A 21,193-nucleotide genomic window follows, 5' to 3' on the forward strand; every position below is an offset into this window, starting at 1 on the left:
CCTTTGTGGTTCAGTTTGGTAGTCTGTATATTTCTAGGAATGCAACAATTTCTCCTAGATTGTCTAGTTTGTTGGCATATAGTTGCTCATAATATGTTCTTACAATTGTTTGTATTTCTTTGGTGTTGGTTATGATCTCTTTCATTCATGATTTTATTTATTTGAGGTCTTTCTCTTTTCTTTTTGATAAGTCTGGCCAGGGGTTTATCAATCTTATTAATTCTTTCAAAGAACCAGCTCTTTTTTGTTTTGTTTTGTTTATTTCTTCTACTGTTCTTTTGGTTTTTATTTCAATGATTTCTGCTCTAAATTATTTCTCTTCTGCTGGGGTTGGGCTTTATTTGCCTTTCTTTCCCAGCTCCTTTACGTGTAGCATTAGGTTGTGTATTTGAGACCTTTCTTGTTTCTTGGGAAAGGCTTGTATTGCTATATACTTCCCTTTTAGGACCATCTTTGCTGCATCCCAAAGATTTTGAAGAGTTGTGTTTTCATTTTCACTTGTTTCCATGAATTTTTTTTTTTTTTAGTCTTCTTTAATTTCCTGGTTGACCCATTCATTCATTAATAGGATATTCTTTAACCTCCATGTATTTGAGTTCTTTCCAACTTTCTTCTTGTGATTGAGTTCCAGTTCCAAAGCATCGTGATCCAAAAACATGCGGGAACAATCCCAGTCTTTTGATACTGGTTGAGACCTGATTTCTGACCCAGGATGTGATCTATTCTGGAGAATGTTTCATGTGCCCTTGAGAAGAATGTGTATTCTGTTGCTTTAGCATGGAATGCTCTGAATATATCTATGACATCCCATCTGGTCCAGTGTGTCATTCAAAGCCCTTATTTCCTTGTTAATCTTCTGCTTAGGTGATCTGTCCATTTCAGTGAGTGGAGTATTAAAGTCCCCTATTGTTATTGTATTATTATCAATGTATTTCTTTGATTTTGTTATTAATTGGCTTATATAATTGGCTGCACACATGTTAGGGGCATAAATATTTATAATTGCTAGATCTTGTTGAATAGACATTTTAATTATGATCTAGTGTCCTTCCTCATCTCTTATTACAGTCTTTGGTTTAAAATCTAATTTGTCGGGTGCCTGGGTGGCTCAGTGGGTTGGGCTACTGCCTTTGGCTCGGGTCGTGATCTCGGGGTCCTGGGATTGAGTCCCGCCCGAATCGGGCTCTCTGCTTGGTGGGGAGCCTGCTTCCCTCTCTCTCTCTCTGCCTGCCTCTCTGTCTACTTGTGATCTCTCTCTGTCAAATAAATAAATAAAGTCTTTAAAATCTAATTTGTCAGATATAAGGATGGCCACCACAGCTTTCTTTTGATATCCAATACCATGACAAATGATTTTCCACCCCCTCACTTTAATTATTTTTAATTGTTTTTTAAAGATTTTAAGACTTAAAGATTTTACTTATTTATTTGACAGAGAGAGAGATCACAAGTAGGCAGAGAGGAAGGCAGAGAGAGAGGGGCTGAGTAGAGAGCCTGATACGGGGCTTGATCCCAGGACCCTGAGATCATGATCTGAGCAGAAGGCAGAGGCTTAACCCACTGAGCCACTCAGGCGCCACTCCACCCCCCCACTTTAAATCTGGAGGTGTCTTTGGGTCTAAAATGAGTCTCTGGCAGAGAGCATATTGATGGGTCTTGCTTTTTTATCCATTCTGATACCCTGTGTCTTTTGATTGGGACATTTAGCCTGTTTACATTCAGAGTAACTATTGAGAGATATGAATTTAGTGCTTTTGTATTGACTGTTTTGCCTGTAAGGTGACTGTTACTGTATATTGTCTCTGTTCCTTTCGGGTCTATGTTACTTTTCGTCTTTCTCTTTGCCTAGAGGGCTTCTTTCAATATTTATTATAGGGCTGGTCTGGTGATGACAAATTCTTTGTTTCTATTTGTCCTGGAAGTTTTTTATCTCTCCATTTTGAATGACATCCTAGCTGAATAAAGCATTCTTGGCTACATATTTTTCTCATTTAGCACCCTGAATATATCATGCCATTTCCTTCTGGCCTACTGGGTCTCTATGGATAGGTCTGCTGCCAATCTAATGTTTCTACCCTTGTAAGTTAAAGATGCTTTCAGGATTTTCTCTTTGTCTCTAAGATTTGTAAGTTTCACTATTATAAGTTGGGTGTTGATCCATTTATATTGATTTTGAGGGGGATTCTCTGTGCCTCCTAGATTTTGATGCCTGTTTCCTTCCCCAGATTAGGGAAGTTCTCAGGTATAATTTGCTCCAATATGTCTTCTGCCCCCCCCCCTTTCCTCTTCTTCTGGGATCCCAATTATTCTAATATTGTTTTGCTTTATGGTATCACTTATGTCTTGAATTCTCCTCTTGTGATCCAGTAGTTATTTATTTCTCTTTTTCTCAGCTTCCTTTTTCTCCATTAATTGGTTTCTATATCACTAATTCTCTCTTATGCCTCATTTATCCTAGCAGTTAGAGCCTCCATTTTTTTATAGCATCTCACTAATAGCCTTTTTGATTTCAACTTTGTTAGATTTTAGTTCTTTAAATTCTCCAGAAAGGGATTCTCTAGTGTCTTTTATGTTTTTTTCAAGCCCACCTAATATCTTTATAATCATTATTCTGAACTTTGGTTCTGACATCTTACTATTGTCCATATTGATTACGTCCCTGGCAGTCAGTATTGCCTCTTGTTCTCTTTTCTGAGGTGAGTTTTTCTGTCTTGTGTTCTGTCCAGAGAAGAATAGATGGATGAGAGAACAAAATGCTAAAATGGCAACAATGACCCCAGAGAAATATACACTAAACAAATAGGAAGAGACCCAAAACTAGGAGGGGGAAAAAAAAGAATAGAATCAGACAGGTGAGCAGAATAGAGCAGTACACCTGTTTCTGTGTATTTTGGTCTCTTTTTTAGAAAACTAGATCCCAAAGTTGTAAAGAAAGAAAAACTTATATATGTACAAAAATAAAATTAAATACAATGAAAGGATAGAATGTAACTATAAAAATGGAAATTAAAAGACAAGAAAAAACAAAAGAGAAAGAAAAATGACAAAAACAATAATAAAGAAAAAAAAGGAAGGGATATAAACAGACAGGTGAACAGAACAAAAATACACTATCTCTTGAGTGTATTTTGCTCAGTTAATTAGAGGAAATATACCCAAAATTGTAAAGAAAGAAACACTTATATATATAAAAATAAAATGAAATACATTGAAAGGATAGAATGTAACTATAAAGATGAAAATTTAAAAAAATGTGACAAAATAAAACAAAACAGAGGACCAAAAAAAAAAAAAAAGAGAGAGAATATGATCAGGTGGGTGACTAGAACAGAGCCATATTCCAGATTTTGGGTGTATTTTGATCTGTTAGAAGAAACTGCATGCCAGTTTTATCTATCTATCTATCTATCTATCTATCTATCCCAGTGTGTGTGTGTGTGTGTGTGTGTGTACACACACACACATAAGATTAAATACAATGAAGGGGTAGAATGTCAATGCAAAAATGAAAATTAAAAAAGATTTTAAAAAAGAAGTTGATAAAATAAGTTGCTTGAAAAAGGAAGGAAGAAAAATTTAAAAAAATGAAGAACATTAAAAAGATTAAAGTTGAAGACTAAAGAATCATGGGGGAAAAGTCACGAATTCTATGGGCTGTATTCCCTTAGTGCTGGAGTTCTGCAGTTCTCTTTGATCAGTAAACTTGGTCTTGGCTGGATGTTCTTGTTGATCTGGGGGAGGGACCTGTTGGGTTGATTCTCAGTTGTCTTTGCCAGGGGCTGAATGACACTGCCCTTGCCGGGGGCCAGACAAAGTAATCTGCTCAGGTTTGCTCTATGCACCTTTTTTTTTTTTTTAAATTTTATTTATTTATTTGACAGAGAGAGATCACAAGTAGGCAGAGAGGCAGGCAGAGAGAGAGAGAGAGGAGGAAGCAGGCTCCCTGCCAAGCAGAGAGCCCGATGCGGGACTCAATCCCAGGACCCTGAGATCATGACCTGAGCTGAAGGCAGAGGCTTAACCCACTGAGCCACCCAGGTGCCCTCTATGCACCTTCTGTTCCCTGGAGGCTTTTGTGCAGCTTTAGAGGATGAGATTGAAAATGGCGGCCTCTCAGTTTCTGGCCCCAGAGCTGAAAGCTCGGGGCCTCACTCCTCCATGAGCCCTCAGAAAAAAGCAGTCAATCACTCTTGTCTCCCTGGTCTCCAGCTGGACTCTGAGCTCACCCAGCCTGTGGCTGAACATTTCTATCTCAGGCACACAACCTGGGTTTGAGTCTCCAAACCCAGCAGATTCCTGTGGCCTGCTTCTACACCCCTACCCCTCCTCCCAGGGGAGGAAAGGGGGTCTTGCCAGTTCTGCCACAGACCAGGGTTTATGGCAACCACGAATTGAGAGCCCACTCCTGGGCTCACTCTGCAGCTGGCTTCCCCAGTCTGATGCCTGAGAGCTCTGCCACTCAGGCGTCCCTGGTCTTCCTGTGACTCAGAGGATCACTCCCTGCTTAGCCGCCTGAGTGATGTCCCTCATCGGAGCAAACTTCTGAAAGCTCCTATTTCATGCTCCACTGGTCTCTCACTTGCTGGTCCCCAGATGATAGAGGCTCCCTCCCCCTGCTGTCTGGCTTCCCAAATATCACCTCAGATTCACTTCTGTGCACCTCTTACCTTGGAGAAAGTGGTCGCTTTTCTATTTGTAGAGTTGCGGCAATTCTTTTCTTCCATCTCTGGTTGAGTTCGCAGGTGTTTAGAATAATATGATAGCTTTCTCCCTGAATTCCCTTTAACCAGATGAAATTTAGGTCTCCTGCTCCTCCACCATCTTGGACTCCTCTCCCTGAGTAGTACTTTTAAAGGTGAGGTTGTAAAGACAAAGACTGAAAACAGATTGAAGGAGACTAAATGTGGGATCCTGGATTGGTTCCTGGGAAAAAGGAAGGATATTAGGAGAAGAACTGATCACATTTAAATGAAGACTGAAGCTTCATTAATGATATTGTACTAATGCTAATATCTTAATTTTCATAATTATATTATGGTTATATACATATGGAAGGCTGAATGAGAGGGTATATGGGAGCTCTCTGTACTATTTTTGCAGCTCTTCTCTCTGTCTGAAATTATTTTTTCTAAGATTTATTTATTTGAGAGCGAGAGAGAGAGCACATGAGTGAGTGGGGGAGGGGCAGAGGGAGAGAATTTTTCACGTGGACTACCTGTTTAGCAGGGAGCCCATCAGGAGGCTTAATGCCACGACCCTGAGATCATGACCCTAGCTGAAACCAAGAGCCAGATGCCCAACCAACTGAGCCACCCAGGTACACCTAAGTCTGAAATTATTTTAAGACAAAACTTAACAGGACTGCCTGGGTGGCTGTTAAGCATTGGACTCTTGATTATGGCTCAGGTCATGATCTTAGTGTCCTGGGATCAAGCCCTGAGTCAGGCTCCACCCTCAGTGTGGAGTCTGCTTGAGAGTCCCCCTCTCCCTCTGCCTCTGCCACTCCCCCTGTGCTCACTCTCAATCTGCTCGGCAGGGAGCCTGCTTCCTCCTCTCTCTCTCTTTGCCTGCCTCTCTGCCTACTTGTGATCTCTCTCTGTCAAATAAATAAATAAAATCTTTAAAAAAAATAAATAAAAACTGAGAACCTATTCTGGATGTAGTGAGAGAGAGAGAGATGGGAAGATAGAAAAGAAAGCAGGAGAAATCTGAAGCATGAAAGGGACTCAATCAGCCATTGTTGACTTTAAAGATGGAGGATGGGGGCCTTTAGCAGGAATGTAGGTGGACTCTGGTAGCTGGAATGGTAAAGAAACAGATTCTTCCCTGGAGCTTCTAGAAGAAATGCAGTCCTGCCAACTCACAGGCCCCTGGAGACCTGTGTCAGACTTCTGACCTATAGAACTGTAACATAATAAATCTATGTTGTTTTATAAGATGCTTAATTTGTGGTAATTTGTTACAATAGCAAAAGAACACTTAATAGGCTGCAAGAGAGAGAGAGATCAGCATGGTGAATGAAGCTCTATGCAAAATATGTTGCTTAGTTTTGCCCACATTGAATCTTAATAGTCATGTCACGGTCACCAGGCTCAAGTCTCTATTGGAAACATCACCAAAGAGGCTCCACCCAGCGATCTTTCTGAAGATACTTTAGTCAGACTGCTAGAATGAGAACAATACAATGTTCTATAGAAACAAAAGAAATATTTTTGTTACAAGGAACCAGAAGATTATATACAGGGTTCCAGCATCTCTCTCCAACTCTGGTAAGAACCCTCATCCAATGTGGCTGAATGTATAATTCTTTGAGATTTTGTACCCTCCTCACTGTGGCTAGTCTGTCTTTCCTGTTCACACTTCAAGTTTACTCTTCTCTTTCCCCTTGGCTATACATACAGTTGAGCCTTGAACGACACACTGATCCTGGTGTAGTAAAAAATCCATTATAACTTTGTTTTAGATTTAAAAAAAAAATATTTTTATTTATTTATTTTAGAGAGAGAGATCACTAGGAAAGGTAGAAGCACAGAGAGAGAGAGAGAGAGAGAGAGAGAAGCAGACTCCCTGCTGAGCACAGAGCCTGATTCAGTGCTTGATCTCACCAGCCTGAGATCATGACCTAAGCCAGAATCAAGAGTCAGATGCTTAACCAATGAGCCACCCAGGCACCCTCCTATAGAACTTTCAACTTTTCTAAAACAATTATTAATAGGCTGCTATTGACCAGAAGTCTTACCAGCTGATTAACACATATTTTGTATGCTATATGTATTATATCCTCTATTCTTATAATGAAGTAAGCTAGAAAAGAAAATATCATTAAGAAAATCATGAGGTAATATGGTGAGTGCTGTGAAGTGTGTTAGCCTAACGATTCACAGACCTGTACCCCTGGGTCTAATAATACATTATATGTTAATAAAAAAATGTTTAAAAAATAAATGTTCTCTTTGGGAAAAAAAATTATGAGGTAATAATTACTGTACTGTATTTATCAAAAGAGATCTGCGTATAAGTGGACCTGCTTAGTTCAATCCCGTGTTGTTCAAGGATCAACTATATTCTTTGTTTTTGCGTTTGCACATTTACATCAGGCAGAGTCTTTATTAACTGGTTTCTTCAGAGACTTGACTTCAATACACATTGCTCCTGGCTGATTGATGACACTTCTTGTTAATGAGTATGCTGTGTGGATAAGAGAGTTTTCTTTTTCCCCCTTTAATTGTGTTCTCAAGTCCAAAGTCAGCATTTTGTAACAGTGGGAGAGGATTTTTTAACCCGTTGAAGGTGGAAAGAGTCCCTTTGAGCTTGAGTTCCCATCTCATAGAGTCATTTCCTATTTTCTATTTCGTGTCCTAGCAGAAAATGAATCTGCCTCTTGCAGTGCCATGATACTTTCTAGGTAATTCTATTAAATGTTGCCTGGCATCTGTAGCTCATGGGCATTACTGTCTTTCCATCTCATACCCAATGTACACGTGCTACATAAACATGGGCAAAACAAAGATGAAATTTGGAATACACTATAGGAATAACCTAAGGATATTAAAGATGTTGCCTTTAGGGCTCAGAAAGAGGCAGCTGTTTTCTTTTTCTTTTTTAAAAAATATTTAATTAATTTATTTAAGAGAGAGAAATTGAGAGAAAACATCTGTTCATATACTTTTTTGCCATCTGTATGTGCTCTTCAGTGAAATGTCTCTTCATATCTTTCGCCCATTTTTTAATTATTATTTGCTTTTATACTATTGAATTTTAAGAGTTCTTTACATGTTCTAGACATGAGTCCTTTGTGAGATGCATAGCTTGCAAAGATTTTCTCCCATTTTGTAGCCTGTCTTAACTTAATAGGTTCTTTTGCGGAACAAAGGGTTTTAGTTTTGATGATGTTAAATTATAAATTTTTCCTTTTATGAATCTTGCTTTTGTTATCAGCTCTTTGCTTAGTCCTGAAGATTTCCTTCCTTCTTTCCTTCCTTCCTTCCTCATCCCCTTTCTCTGTCTCTTTCTTTCTTTCTTTCTTAAGATTTTATTTATTTATTTGACAGAGAGAGACACAGCGAGAGAGGGAATACAAGCAGGGGGAGTGGGAGAAGGAGAAGCAGACTCCTCACCAAGCAGGGAGCCTGATGCAGGGGTCAATCCCAGGGACCTGGGCTGAAGGCAGATGCTTAATGACTGAGCCACCCAGGCACCCCAGTCCTGAAGATTTTCTTAATGTTTTTTGTTAAACGTTTTAGAGTTTCACATTTACATAAAGTCTATGATCCATTTTGAGTTCATTTTTAAATAAGGTATGAAATTTAGGCTGGAATTTATTATAATTATTATTTGTCTTACAGATGTCCTATTGCTCTAGTATTGTTTGTTGAAAAGGCTATCCTTCTTCTACTGAATGACTTTTGTGCCTTTGCCAAAAATCAGTTGAGAATATTTGTGTGGGTTTATTTCTGGGAACTCCATTGTGAGTCATCGATATAAATGTCTTTTTGTTTTTTTTTTGCCAATACCATACAGTCTCAGTTACTATAAGTCTTGAAATTGGGTAGATTTATTCCTCTCATTTTATTATTTTTCAAAATTGTCTTAGTTATGCTAGTTCCTTTACCTTTTCTTATGTATTTTGGAAAAAACCTGTCTATATCTATAAAAACCCTTAATGGGTATTGATAGGAATTACATTAAACCTGTATATCAATTTGGGGGAGTTACCATTTTAATTATGTTGAATTGTCCCATCCATCAACACAGTGTGTCTCTCCATTTACTTAGATTTTCTTTGAAATCTTTCACCAACATTGTGGCGTTTTCTCCATACAAATCCTAGATATATTTTGCTATGCTTATACCTAAGTGTTTCATTCTTTTTTTAGTGATTTTCAATAGTATTTCTAGCTTTGATGTATAAGTTTTCATTACTAATATGTAAAAGTACAATTAATTTTTTGTTTATCTTGGATCCTATGAAGTTGCTGAACTCACTTATTAGTTTTAGGAAGTTTTTGTCTTTTTTTTTGTCTTTTTTTTTTTTTTTTTTGTAGATTACGTGGGGATTCCTCCCTCCCTCCCTCCCTCTCCCCCTTCCTTCCTTCCTTCCTTCCAGCTTTTATTTTTTTTAAGTATTCTCAACACCCAATGTGGGTGTGTTGTGTGGGCTCAAACTCACAATCCTGAGATCCAGAGTTGCATGATCTACTGACTGAGCCAGCCAGGTATCCCAATTCCGTGGGATTTTCTATATAGCCTATCATGTTACCTGCAAACAGGAGGAATTTCATTACTTCATTTCCAATCCGTAGTGCCTTTTACATCTTTTGTTTGCCTTATGGCAGTTGCTATAACATTCAGTACTATGTTGAGTAAAAGTGGTGAGAGTGAACATCCTTACCTTGTTCCTGATTTTAGGGGAAAAGCATTTAGTCTTTCACCATTAATTGTGATACTAGCTGTAGGTTTTTTGTAGATGGCCTTTATCAAATTGAGATAACTCCCTGCAGTTCTTAACTGGAAAAGAGATGTTTTCTTTTTTACATCACAAATGAGTGTTAGATTTTATAAGTACCTTTTCTGTGTCAATTGATATGACTGTATTCTTTAGTTTATTGATATGGTGGATTACATTAATTGACTTTCAAATGTTGAACTAACCTTGCATACTAGAATAAATCCCACTTGGTCATGGTGTATGATCTTTTTTATACATTACCAAATTTGTATTGCTGGTATTTTGTTGATGACTTTTGCATCTAAGTGCATGAGATATATTGTTCTGTTGGGTTTTATTTTTGTTTTTAAAAATACATACTGTCTTTGCCTGGTTATGGTATCAGGGTAATACTGACTTCATAAAATGAGGTGGAAAGTTTTTCTCTTCTATGTTTATTTTTTGAAGAGGTTGTATAAAATTGGTGTTTATTTATTTATTTTTAATAATTGGTGGCATTCTCCAGTGAAACCCTCTAGGCCTGGAGATTCAATTTTTGAGAGTTTAAAAATTACTAATTATAGTTGTATATTTACATAGCTATATAATACCCATATATCTGACTAGAGAAATGTGTTATACAACACATATACTTTGCCAGAAGAAGGATGTTGGAGAGGACCATGCCCCACCCTCCTGTGCCATTCCACTGTAGCTGGCTCCTCTTCTTTTTATCCCTTAGGTGATTGCAAAGTTGAGTGGGGATGGCGGGAAGCCACCCTGTGGGTACTCCAGGTGTTTCCTTGCAGGGCAGGCTGTGGATGCTGAGAGTAAGATGGAGGTAGATCACCAGGGTCCTACATCAGAGAATCAAGGGCATTAGGCGGGATATACCCAGGAGCCCCCATGTGACCTCGTGGTCACAGGGCTTGATAACGAACTACAGGTGCCAATCTGGAGGCAGGCACGGAGATGAAAAGGCCCGGGTGAGTGCCCCCGTTCTTCCCACACTCTTATTGATGTTATCACTACAGTTGTAACAGCAAAGGAAGGCAGGTGTTAGGCATTAAAAGAGAAGTGTGTAGAAGTGGGAGGAGAAAGACCATAGCAGAAGATCCAGGCTACACCCTGGGATGCATGCAAGGATCGACCCCAGGACTGCCCACCTCCTCAGGAGGGCAGGTTCACTTTTACAGTTCTCTTTGATACTGCATGAACCATAGACCACTCTGGGGCACACTCAGGGCACACCACATACACCTGTGTGAGGACATGCGTGGGGCCCAGCTGGCTTAGGGTCCTGCGGTCTGCTGGGGGTGGTGCCCTTCTGGATTGGACTCCTTCCACAAAGACCTGAGCCTGCACTTCCCAGCTGGCATCTGATGCTCCATTTGGCTTCTTGGGGGATGTGAAGGGATGTGTTTTGGTACCTGAGGATGGCAATAGCAGGAGAAGGAGGTAATGAGAAAGTGGCAGGAGCCTGCATGGCTTTGGTCACATGGATAGCAAGTGGCAGAGTCAAGGCCTGCATCTAGGTGGGTCTGACATAAAAGTTTAAATAATGTGCTTCAATTTTCTCATTTGTACAATGGGGAAACCAATGGTCCTTACCTCCCACTGTGATCATGAAGATAAATGAGATAATCATGTAACAATCTAACACATGGCCTAGATAGAACATAGTAAGTACTCATAATATTAGTCATTATTATTATTGATGTTAATATGCCATTAATTACCAAAGGCAGAATTATAATGATGATAGCAAAAATTTAGCATCAACACAAGTATGATGAAATTAGAATTGTTTCTGATTCATTAATATGTGAGGCCTTTCACTAGAAACTGATTTGAAGCTGTGTCATTCCTCTGATATGAGCCCACATGTCAGCCTGTCTAAATGATTCAATCCCAGATGGAGTGGCTGTCCTGCCTGCCCCTCAGAACCTCTCTGTACAATCAACCAATATGAAGCATCTCTTGATGTGGAGCCCAGTGGCTGTGCCTGGAGAAATAATACACTATTTTGTCGAGTACCAGGGGTAAGTTATTTTGCTTCTAACTTTTCTCCCTTTAAAGAATAGTTGATTCCTGGATTTACAGTCCTCATTCCAGAGCTTAAGGGGACTTTGTGAGGCCAGGGACAGGTTATTTCCCATGATCTGCCTGGGCATTGAGACAGCTGAAGAAGCAAGGAAAGCTGTCCTGTGGATTTGACACTGAACTCTCTGGGAATGTAAGTGTGTATAAACACATTTTGGTACAGGTTCTTTTCAACAGTGAGCCAACCGTCTAATCCTAAAGAAAATGTTACGAGTTTGATTCTGACTTGAGGTGGATAAATCACTGGAGATGCAGATCCTTTGGAGGTGGGGGGAGACCAGTTTTCCTGAATCGGAGCATGCCTGTAGGAACCAAAATAAATCATGACCTTAAAGGTCAGCTGGACCTGGGACTAAGCAGGCTCTGCTCTTTTCCAGGTGTCCAGGCTCTGAGAGCTGTTGAGGAGGGACGGGGACACAGAAGGCGCTCAATCTGTTTCATGAACAGTAAATACAAACTGAGCACTTATGTGTGTAGACGTTCCTCTGGGCTCAGGGGTAGAGTAGACAAAGTTCTTAGCTATAGGGAGCTTACATTTAGAAGAGAAGACAGACAGTAAAAAGGGAAAGAAATAAATACACTAGGTCTGCACTCTCTAGTGTGGCAGCACACGACACAGATAGCTATTTAAATTTAAATTAAGTAAAATTACATTAAAGTGTCTGTTTCTTAGTCATACTAGTCACACTTCAAGTTCTTGATAGCCACGTGTGGCTGGTGATACCATAGTGAACAACTGTAATATAGAACATGTTCTATTGGGCAGCCCTGTTCTAAGTGGCTTCAGATAGTATTCTGTGCAAGAGGAAGCTAAAGGCTGATGAGATAGAGGGTCGACACTGAGGCTCCTTTTAATTAGGTGATCAGGTGTGATGAGCACTGGGTGTTGTACTGAACTAGTGAATCATTGAACATTATATCAAAATTTAATGACGTACTATACCTTGGGTAATTGAATTTAAATTAAAAAAAATTAGGTGGTCAGGGAAGGTCTTTCTGAGGAGCTGATTTTTAAGCTGGTATCTGAAGGACAGGAGGAGCCAACCAATGTGCAACAGCAGGGGTGGAACATTTGACAAGTAAACAGGCCATCAAAGTTCCTAAGGGAACAAGAGCTTGGCACGTGGGAGGAATGGCAAGGAGGCCATGTAGAGGGAATATCGTGTTTAGGGGAAGAGTGAGAGAGAAGGCCAGAGAGTCTTACAGTCCACAAGAAAGAGTCTATATTCCATTTTGAGTGCTTTGGAAGCCACTAAGGAGAGAAATGTCACTGTCTGTTGAGTGATGAGTGGTTTGAAGAATGGCAGGAGTCAAAGCTGGAAGATCAGTGAGGAGACCACAACAAGGCCAGGGATGACAGCAGCTGAGATTGAGGGGGTGCTGCAGAGTGGAGAGGCCAGGACAGACTGGGGTTTACACGTACATTCCCTTGTTCTGTATTAAAAGGACTAAGAAAGAATGGATGGTTGTTGAGGGAAGAAAGTGGAGGAACTGGAATGTGGAGCAAATGCTTGTTTCGCTGACCCATAAAAAGTGGGTGAATGAGGCAGTTACTTGCACCTGTCACAGAGCCTGGGTAAAAAGGACTGGTGTGACACTGTGCCCTCCTTTCCTTGGCCAGAGAGTATGAGAGCCTGTACATGAGTCACATCTGGATCCCCAGCAGCTGGGGCTCACCCACCAAAGATCCTGAATGTGACATCACTGATGACATCACTGCTACTGTGCCATACAACCTCCGTGTCAGGGCCAGCCTCGGCTCACAGACCTCAGCCTGGAGCACCCTGCAGCATCCTTTTAACCGAAACTCAAGTAAGCTGCTTCTCTTTTTACTCCCCCAACCCCACTGGCCTCACCTTCAGGAATCAAATTCACTGAGACTTTCAGGATTCTTGTTAGCATCAAACTGGCCTTGTAAACCCAGTGTACCATAAACACACACAATCCTAACTGGTCCATTTAAAAAATTACCAGCTGCTTCCCACATGCCCTTTCATTTTGAAAGAGACTTTGGAAGTCAACCCTGACTCTCTCTGTTGGGGTCTGCAGGTGGTGGGTAACACAGAAGGAAAGCTGTTCTGAGGTGGGGAGGTGGAGCTAGGACTGCTTCTTCCTACCTCGATAGTACCTTGATAAATTTTACATTGCCTCCTATCTGGTGCCTCATTAACCTCATATTTGTTGCCTGTGTGAGCAGCTTCTTTGTGCAATAGGATCTATACCTTTATTAGACTCATCAGAAACAGTCACTGGGAAATAAATAACTTTTCTACAGTCATAGTACCTGGAAAATGATTGAGGAAATAAGTATGGGTAGAATCCAGATGCGTGGCCAAATATGGCAGAGTGCAAGCAATGGTCAGTGTGTAAAAAGGTGTGTTTGGGGAAGAGCAGGAGTAAGGGCTAGTCACATGGTGAAGGGCTTTGACATGAAACTTGTTGAAATCAGTAGAGGGTAGTCATGGAAGAAGAGAGGGTTTAGGCCTGGTCTGTCTTCTGCACCGATCACTCGGAATGCTGTGTGGAAAGTGAACCAAAGTAGGACAAGTCTGCAAGGCAGAAGAAGAGTGAGGAGGGCATTGTCATTCCAGCTCAGCCAAGACTGGTCTTGATCCTAGAAGTGAGGGACAGGACAAGAAGGAGAGGACACATTTGAGAGACATGGCTGAGTCAGAAAGGACAGAGCTTGGGAACAAGTTTTGGGAGATGGAGTAGGGAGAGACAATGATGGTATCTAGCTTCTAGTTGTGGTCGGTGAGACTGTCATCCAAGACAGGGAACCCAGGAGGAATAGGAGACACTCCTGGCTTTGGGCTCTTTGCGATCGAGACTCCTACAAGACCATGCTGCAGATGTCTGTTTGGCAGCTAGAAATCAGGCCTTGGGGCTCAGACATGCCAAGATCAGATACAACAGTAAATTAATAGCTAAAGGCTTGGAATCATATGAGATTGTCCAAGGACGAGTTATGAGGACAAAGAGAACTCAGGACAGAATCCTGGGAGAACTCAGGGTTTAAAAAGTGAATGGAGGGAAGGGCACCCATTGGTGGCCCAGCAAGTAGCGTCATGGAGGGGAGAGGGGTTGCTGCTAGGCCTGAAGGAGGGCCCTGAATGGGTCTTTGGGAACATGGCTTCATGGAATATTAGGGGGATGGTGGTGAGGCTGCTAGGTAGAATATTGAGTGGAGAGGGGAAGGGTCAAGGCAGGTCCTCTTCTGAGACAGGTACAGACAAAAATGCGACCAGGTTGGAGTTCTGGGAAAGGCAAGGGAGAGGCCTTTGATGATCTCTGTTTTCTTGATGCAGCTAAAGTTCTTCTGCTGAGAGTGAGGACAAAGGAAGGTTTGGGACAGCCAATAATAGTAATTATAAAATAACAGTAATAGGGTAAGTCAAAGGTTACTGGACACTGTATAAGATTGGGTAGAAACCAGGAAGATTCAGAAGGTTAGGGAGCCCAAGCTGGAAGGGGCTGAAGAAGATGAAGACAGATTTGAAGGGGAAGTTGATCCCCTGGAGTCAGACAGGTATGATCCAAATCCCAGCTCAGCCACTTGATAGCTGACTGCCTGCCTCCTCACCTGTAGGAAGACCCTCGCTGGGTGGTTGTGGGCACTATAAAAGGTGAAATGTGTAACTGTTCAGGGCAGTGCTGTCCTATCATAGCTCTCAGCTATTGGTAAGTGTTCTCTTATTATTGCCCAAGGGATGCTTGGAACCAAGAGCCTCAGAGCAGAGGAGGGAAGAGGTGGGGGCAGGAGTGGGACCACCAGAATGGGATACCAATGGGAATTTTGGTGCCAAATGTGGGTTTCTCTGCCCGGGCTTCTTTCCCCAGGCACTGAGAGGGTAGAGTGGAGGCAGTGGAATCCCAGTGTGAGGCACCGGGGGAGGCTGGGGGGCACTGGAGGGTGCAGTGCCCCAGCAGCTCCCGGAACCACCTGTCTCCTGCTCCTGGGAGCCTGGGGCTCCAGCCCAGACTGCTGGGAATAGGCAGCCATTGTTGGAAAGGAAGGTACAGGTCAGATGGAGATAAAGTGCTTATAAAACTACATGGGCAGGGTGTGTGCTTGAGAAGACCAGTATAAACAGGAAGGGGTCTTACTGCAGGAGAAGCTGAGGAACAGGAAGGAGCCTCTGCACCTGCACCAGAAGGTAGAAGATACTCTGTGGGATCCTGGCGCAGACAGAGTTAGCTACGGAATGAGGATGGAGTTGTGACTCCTAAAAGGGCATTGCATCTGTTCTTTTGTCTGTGAAAAAGGCCACACCAACTTCTCCACAGGCATGTGAAAAATCTTGTTTTAAGGCTCTTCTGGAAAGGCTCTCCTCCTCTTCAAGGGAAGCCTTGCTGAGAGCAGAGTTTCCTCACCTTGGTTACACATCCCAGGCACAGCAGAGTCTAGAACCACCTGTCTGGGGCGCATCCCCAGGGATTCTATTGTAAATGATGCGTGTGCATTCTGTGACCGGGAGTTTGCAAATTTCCTGAGATGGTTCTCATGGATAGCTGGCTTTGAGATCTGCTCCTATGGAGGCTAAATTCCCCATGCAGCTGAGTCTAGAAATGTGGAAAGACATGGGCTCAAATTTTGGCCGCTCACTGTGTGACTCTGGGCAAGTCACATAACTTCTCTGAGGCTCAGTTCCATCATGTGAACAACAGGAATAGTGTGTGCCTTCCCAAGCTTGCAGGAACAGAGTTTCCTGTCCTAACAGTGTCAAAAATTTTCCTCTGAACTGGAATGACTTTAGGCCATTTTCTTTAATTCTATTCTCAATACATTTGGAGAAGAGAGAATCCGGTTTTAGTCATGCTTACTTAAAACTGAAGCTTCTGACCTGGTTATGTTTGGCACAGTTGGTCCCTGACTTTTCCAGTTCTCCTGTCTCCTGTCCAGGCAGCTCTTCAAATGCCAGGAAATGCTTTGCTCTCCAAAAACTCCCTCCAGGAACTGCTTTTCCTCTGAGTATCCACTGACTCCAGTGCCGGGGATTTAGCCCAGAACACAGCCCACTGTACTTCCCAAGCCAAGGCCAACCATTGGGGTGGCCCTTCTGGTCCTGCAGTGCTTAGATCTGACAGGCAAGTATGGATCCATCCTCAGTAGCCGGGGACTGGAGGCTGCCTGTGTGTGCCCTTCTGTTCTTGGTCTGCTGATGGGAAAGAATCCACAGGGACTGCTGGTCTCCCTGTTTGGGATTCCAACAATGTGAAATGTGGGTGTTTATCTGAAGCTTTAATTTCTAGAGTTGATTATTGGAATTTGTGAAGCCCTCTGACTTTCCAACATCCCCATTAGAAATATTAAGTGAAACATTATTGGACCAAGGATAGAATGGCCAGCCCATTCTCAGGCTGCTCATTTCCTAATGCTTGAAAATTATCAGCAGCCAGTATATATCACTGATCTCTTTGAGCTACAGTGATACACATGTCCCTGCAGGTATGTTCATTCCTAAGGGGCGAAGAAAGGACCCAACTGTTCAGTAGAGACCTGAGCTCATGCAGGTGTTTGGCAAGCATTAAGAAATAGCATCTGCTCACTTAGATGAGCCAAGGTGAGGAACAATCTCTGCCAAAAAAGTAAAAAGAGGAGTGTGAGTTACACAATTTTAAGACAAAAAGAGATGTTTACCTGAGTGTTCAGTCACTTTTCTTGAGTATATGTGCCTCCTGAAGAAGGAGCAGAGGACTTTATTATGGTCAAAGAGTGAAAAAAGAGAATTGTATTAAGTCTTTGTCATTAAAAAAAAATTTGCTCATCATTCAAAAAGCATTTACTGAACACCTGCTGAATAAAAGAGAGTATTGGTATACAGTAGTCCCCCTTATTTACAGGGGATATATTCCAAGACCCCCAGGGGATGGCTGAAATTGAGAATAGTACCAAATCCTATATATCCTGTGTTTTTTTCTTATACATATATACTTATGATAAAGTTGAATTTATAACTTAGTCACAGGAGGAGATTAATAACAATAACTAATAATAGAAGAACAGTTATAACAATGCACTGTAAGAAAAGTTACATGAATGTGCTCTCCTCTCTACAAGTTATCTTACTGTGCTGTACTGGCTGTCCTTCTCCTTGTGATAATGTGAGATGGTAAAATGCCTACGGCAGGAGTCGGGGGAATGATGCAGGCACTGTGTACTGACCTTCTGATCATATATCAGAAGGAGAACCATCTGCTTCCCTCCTGATCACAGGTAACTGAAACCCCAGCAAGCAAAACCTCAGATAAGGAGGATGATGGTACAGCTTCTGCATGCTGGGAAGTTACATCCACCACCCCTGACTTCCCTAACACCCCTGCCTATTTCTATTGATGACTTGGTTCTAGTCTCTCAGGACAGAAACCAGTCCTGTCTGGAACCGGCTTTGATTCTCCCCCTGTCTTACCAACAGCCATCCTCACACCACCTGTGATGGAGGTCACCAAGGACGGCTTCCACCTGGTTATTAAGCTGGAAGATCTGGGGCCCCAGTTTGAGTTCCTCGTGGCTTACTGGAGGAGGGAGCCCGGTGCCAAGGTGAGACTTCCAACCTTGGCCTTGGAGTCAGGCCTCGGGGAAGGAGTCACAGACCTCTGAGAGGTGGGTGAGGAAAGCTGTCCCTTGAAGTGCTCACTGAATAGGGGTGGGCTGAGCACAGGCAGGCTTGGGTGCAGGGTGGGAAAGGAGAGATGGGAGCACACTGACAATCCTAGAGCCTCCTATTCAGAGAATTGCCTGGGTCCACCCCAGGCTCAGGCCAGATTTGCTGAAGTGTGGGGGTTGCCTCTTAGTTCTAAAGTCGAACATGGTATGATCCACAGTATCTTTCAGTTCATTTCTTCTTCCTCCTCAGCCTGGCTTCTCAGCCATTCTCCCTGGCAGCTTTAGGTGCAGCAGACCAGGGTGTTCCAGATCAGCTAGATGATTTCAAAAGCATGTGAAACTGGCACAAACCTCTTGAGGGTGTGTGTCTGGATAGGGTGCAGAAGGGAGGGCGGATAAAGGAGCTGGAGGTGGCTTGTGAATAAACCAAATTATCAGCCAGCTGGCCACCCAGAATGCCTTGATGGGGCACTGCCCCAACCTCCTGTGGGATAGCTGGCTGCCTACTGGGATGTCCACACTCCCGGAGTGAATGGCCAAACAAACAGAAGGGCTAGGGCTTGAGCAGGAACTGAGGGATACCAGACCCATTGGAGACCCAGTCCAAGGTGATTTGCAAAGGCTACTCCCATCAGCCCAAGGAAAATGGGCTTTATTATGAGTCTGGATAGGATGCAGTAAGGGGATTTCACAGAATCTATGAACAGAGCAGGCCTAGGTTACCCCCTGACCTCATAAGCACTATGCGGGGGACAAAACACATGTCACCACCTCCTCACGAGGGACAATGGTTTGGGTAGCTTCCCCTGAAAGGTGAAATATGTAGCTGGGGCAAGCAATAACAATGGTTTCCGGTATTTACTCCTGCGGGGTCAGGGCCCAGCAGTAGGACAGGACATTGCCAGCCAGCCAGATGGAGTAGTGTGGGGGACAGATCAGGACGCGGGCAGGAGGGAGCATACAGCTTGCTTAGATTCTTGGGATGGAGCCCACTCCCCACCCTTGGTAACAGGCAGGGCCAGTGCTGAGAGAGGAGCATGTACCCTGAGTCACTGGGGCTCAGCCCAGACAAGCCTCCACAGGTTCAGATGTGGAGCACAGGCTTCCGTGGGTGGGTGGAGGTAGAGGGGAGTACAGATGGATGGACAGGTGGGTAAATGGATGAATGCAAGAGGAGACAAACCCCACTGGCCGCATTGCTACTGTGCACTGATCTCCGTGGCAGCACTGGCCACGCCAAGCCTTCAGGCTCATCAGAGCTCTGACCTTCAGGTGTTTGTGCCAATGTGACCCATCAGAGAGGACTTCCCTAACCATTCTGCTTAGTGCCTCCTCCTCATCCTACACTTTGCCCTGCTGTCTTTTGTTTTACAGCCCCATCACCCCCTGCCGTGTGTCACACAGGGTCTGTTTCCCCGCAAGCAAGCTCCATCAGAGCCGGGACTTTGCTTTGTTCAGTGCTGTATACCTCAGGGCCTACAATAGAAACTGGCATGTAGGAGGTGCTTAATAAATAAATAAGAGTGAATGAATGAATGAATGTACGAATGAGAAGGAACATTCACTATGCATCCCAGAAAGGAAATACCTAGAACTTCCCTTCCTTGGCTCTTTCTGCCCTTTGCTGTCCTGCTTCCCCCAGGCTGTAACTGTTTTCTGGTTTCCTCAAGGAACATGTCAAAGTGGTAAGGAGCAGGGGCATTCCAGTGCACCTGGAAACCATGGAACCCGGAGTCGCATACTGTGTGAAGGTCCGGACGTTCGTGAAGGCCATCGGGAGGCACAGCCCTTTCAGCCAGGCGGAGTGTGTCAAAGTGCAAGGTACGGATGGCCTGCCTGTTTCCTGGAGACCAGCACAGGCCACAACCCCTCCTGGTGGATGGTTGACTGCCCGCTGGGGACATTTGCTTCTGAGTTTCCCCTAGGGTTCACTTACCTGCTCCCCAGCCGGGAGGGTGTCTGTGATGAAAGTGTGCTTTCCTCTAATTACCCTCGAGGCGAGAGTTGACCCTAGGGCTGGCTGGGGTCCCTTGAGCAGCTGTGTGGAACACTTTCCTTCTGAAAGTCCCCTAGGCCTGAGGCCAGATGTTGCAAGACTGGTTTACCCTGATGGCAGTGGCCTGGGAACCAGACTGGACTAGGGTGCCAGAGAAGCAGCCAGGGGTCTGAGAGTCAGACCTTGCAAGGAGGGCTAGGTCCCCTCCTAGGTACCCCACCCCCATCCACCGCTGTATGTCACTGCTGCTTTCTGCTGGAAGGGACTAGGTGCAAAGTCTACAGAGACCTCCTGTTTGACTTAATTTTTCTCCCTTCAGTTTTTAATATTCATTCATTCATTCATTCATTCACTCATAAGATTTATTTATTTTGGAGAGAGACAGAGAGAGGGCCTGAACAGGTGGGGCAGAGGGAGAGGGCGAGAGAATCCAAAACAGACTCCGTGCTCAGAGTGGAGCCTGACATGGGGATCCATCCCAGTACCCCGAGATCATGACCTGAGCTGAAAGCAAGAATCAGATGTGCAACCGACTGAGCCACCCAGGTGCCCCATCCCTTGAATTTTTTATAGTCTAAGACCCCATAGTGTTCAAAAGTCCCTTGAAAAAAACAAAACCAAACCCCATATCTATGATGTGCTCAAAAACCACTGACATTTTTGTGTATAACCTTTTCATCTTTAAGAAATTATTATTTAAAAAATTTAGTACTTTCATATGATTCAAAAAATATCTAAGATACCTGTGGAAACTCTCCCTTCTATTCTTCCCCATCTTTGCAATTCCAGCCTCTCCCCCCTTGGTATTACCTTCTTGTATATCCTCCAAAAGATTTTTTTTTTAAGATTTTATTTATTTATTTTAGAGAGAACAAGAGGGCACAAGTAGGGGGAGCTGAGAGGGAGTGGGAGAAGCAGGCTCCCCACTGAGCAGGGAGCCAGATATGGGCTCCATGCAGGGCTCAATCCGAGGACCCTGAGAGCATAACCTGAGCAGAAGGCAGATGCTTAACTGACTGAGCCACTCAGGCACCACATCCTTCTAAAGATTTTTAAATGC

General features: G+C 43.2%; 1 protein-coding gene across 1 annotated transcript in view; it reads left to right on the forward strand.

Moving 5' to 3' along the window:
• Positions 1-21,193, forward strand: part of IL20RB (interleukin 20 receptor subunit beta) — a 39,599-nt gene that overhangs the window by 8,939 nt on the left and 9,467 nt on the right. Inside the window, exons 2-5 of the mRNA XM_080831553.1 lie at positions 11,343-11,469; positions 13,152-13,342; positions 17,947-18,071; positions 19,808-19,958. Coding sequence (XP_080687679.1) covers positions 11,343-11,469; positions 13,152-13,342; positions 17,947-18,071; positions 19,808-19,958 — 594 coding nt within the window. The remainder of the gene's footprint in view (positions 1-11,342; positions 11,470-13,151; positions 13,343-17,946; positions 18,072-19,807; positions 19,959-21,193) is intronic.

The sequence above is a fragment of the Martes martes genome, assembly GCF_963455335.1.
Source record: "Martes martes genome assembly, contig: scaffold_171, whole genome shotgun sequence".
In the NCBI taxonomy this organism is placed as follows: domain Eukaryota; kingdom Metazoa; phylum Chordata; class Mammalia; order Carnivora; family Mustelidae; genus Martes; species Martes martes.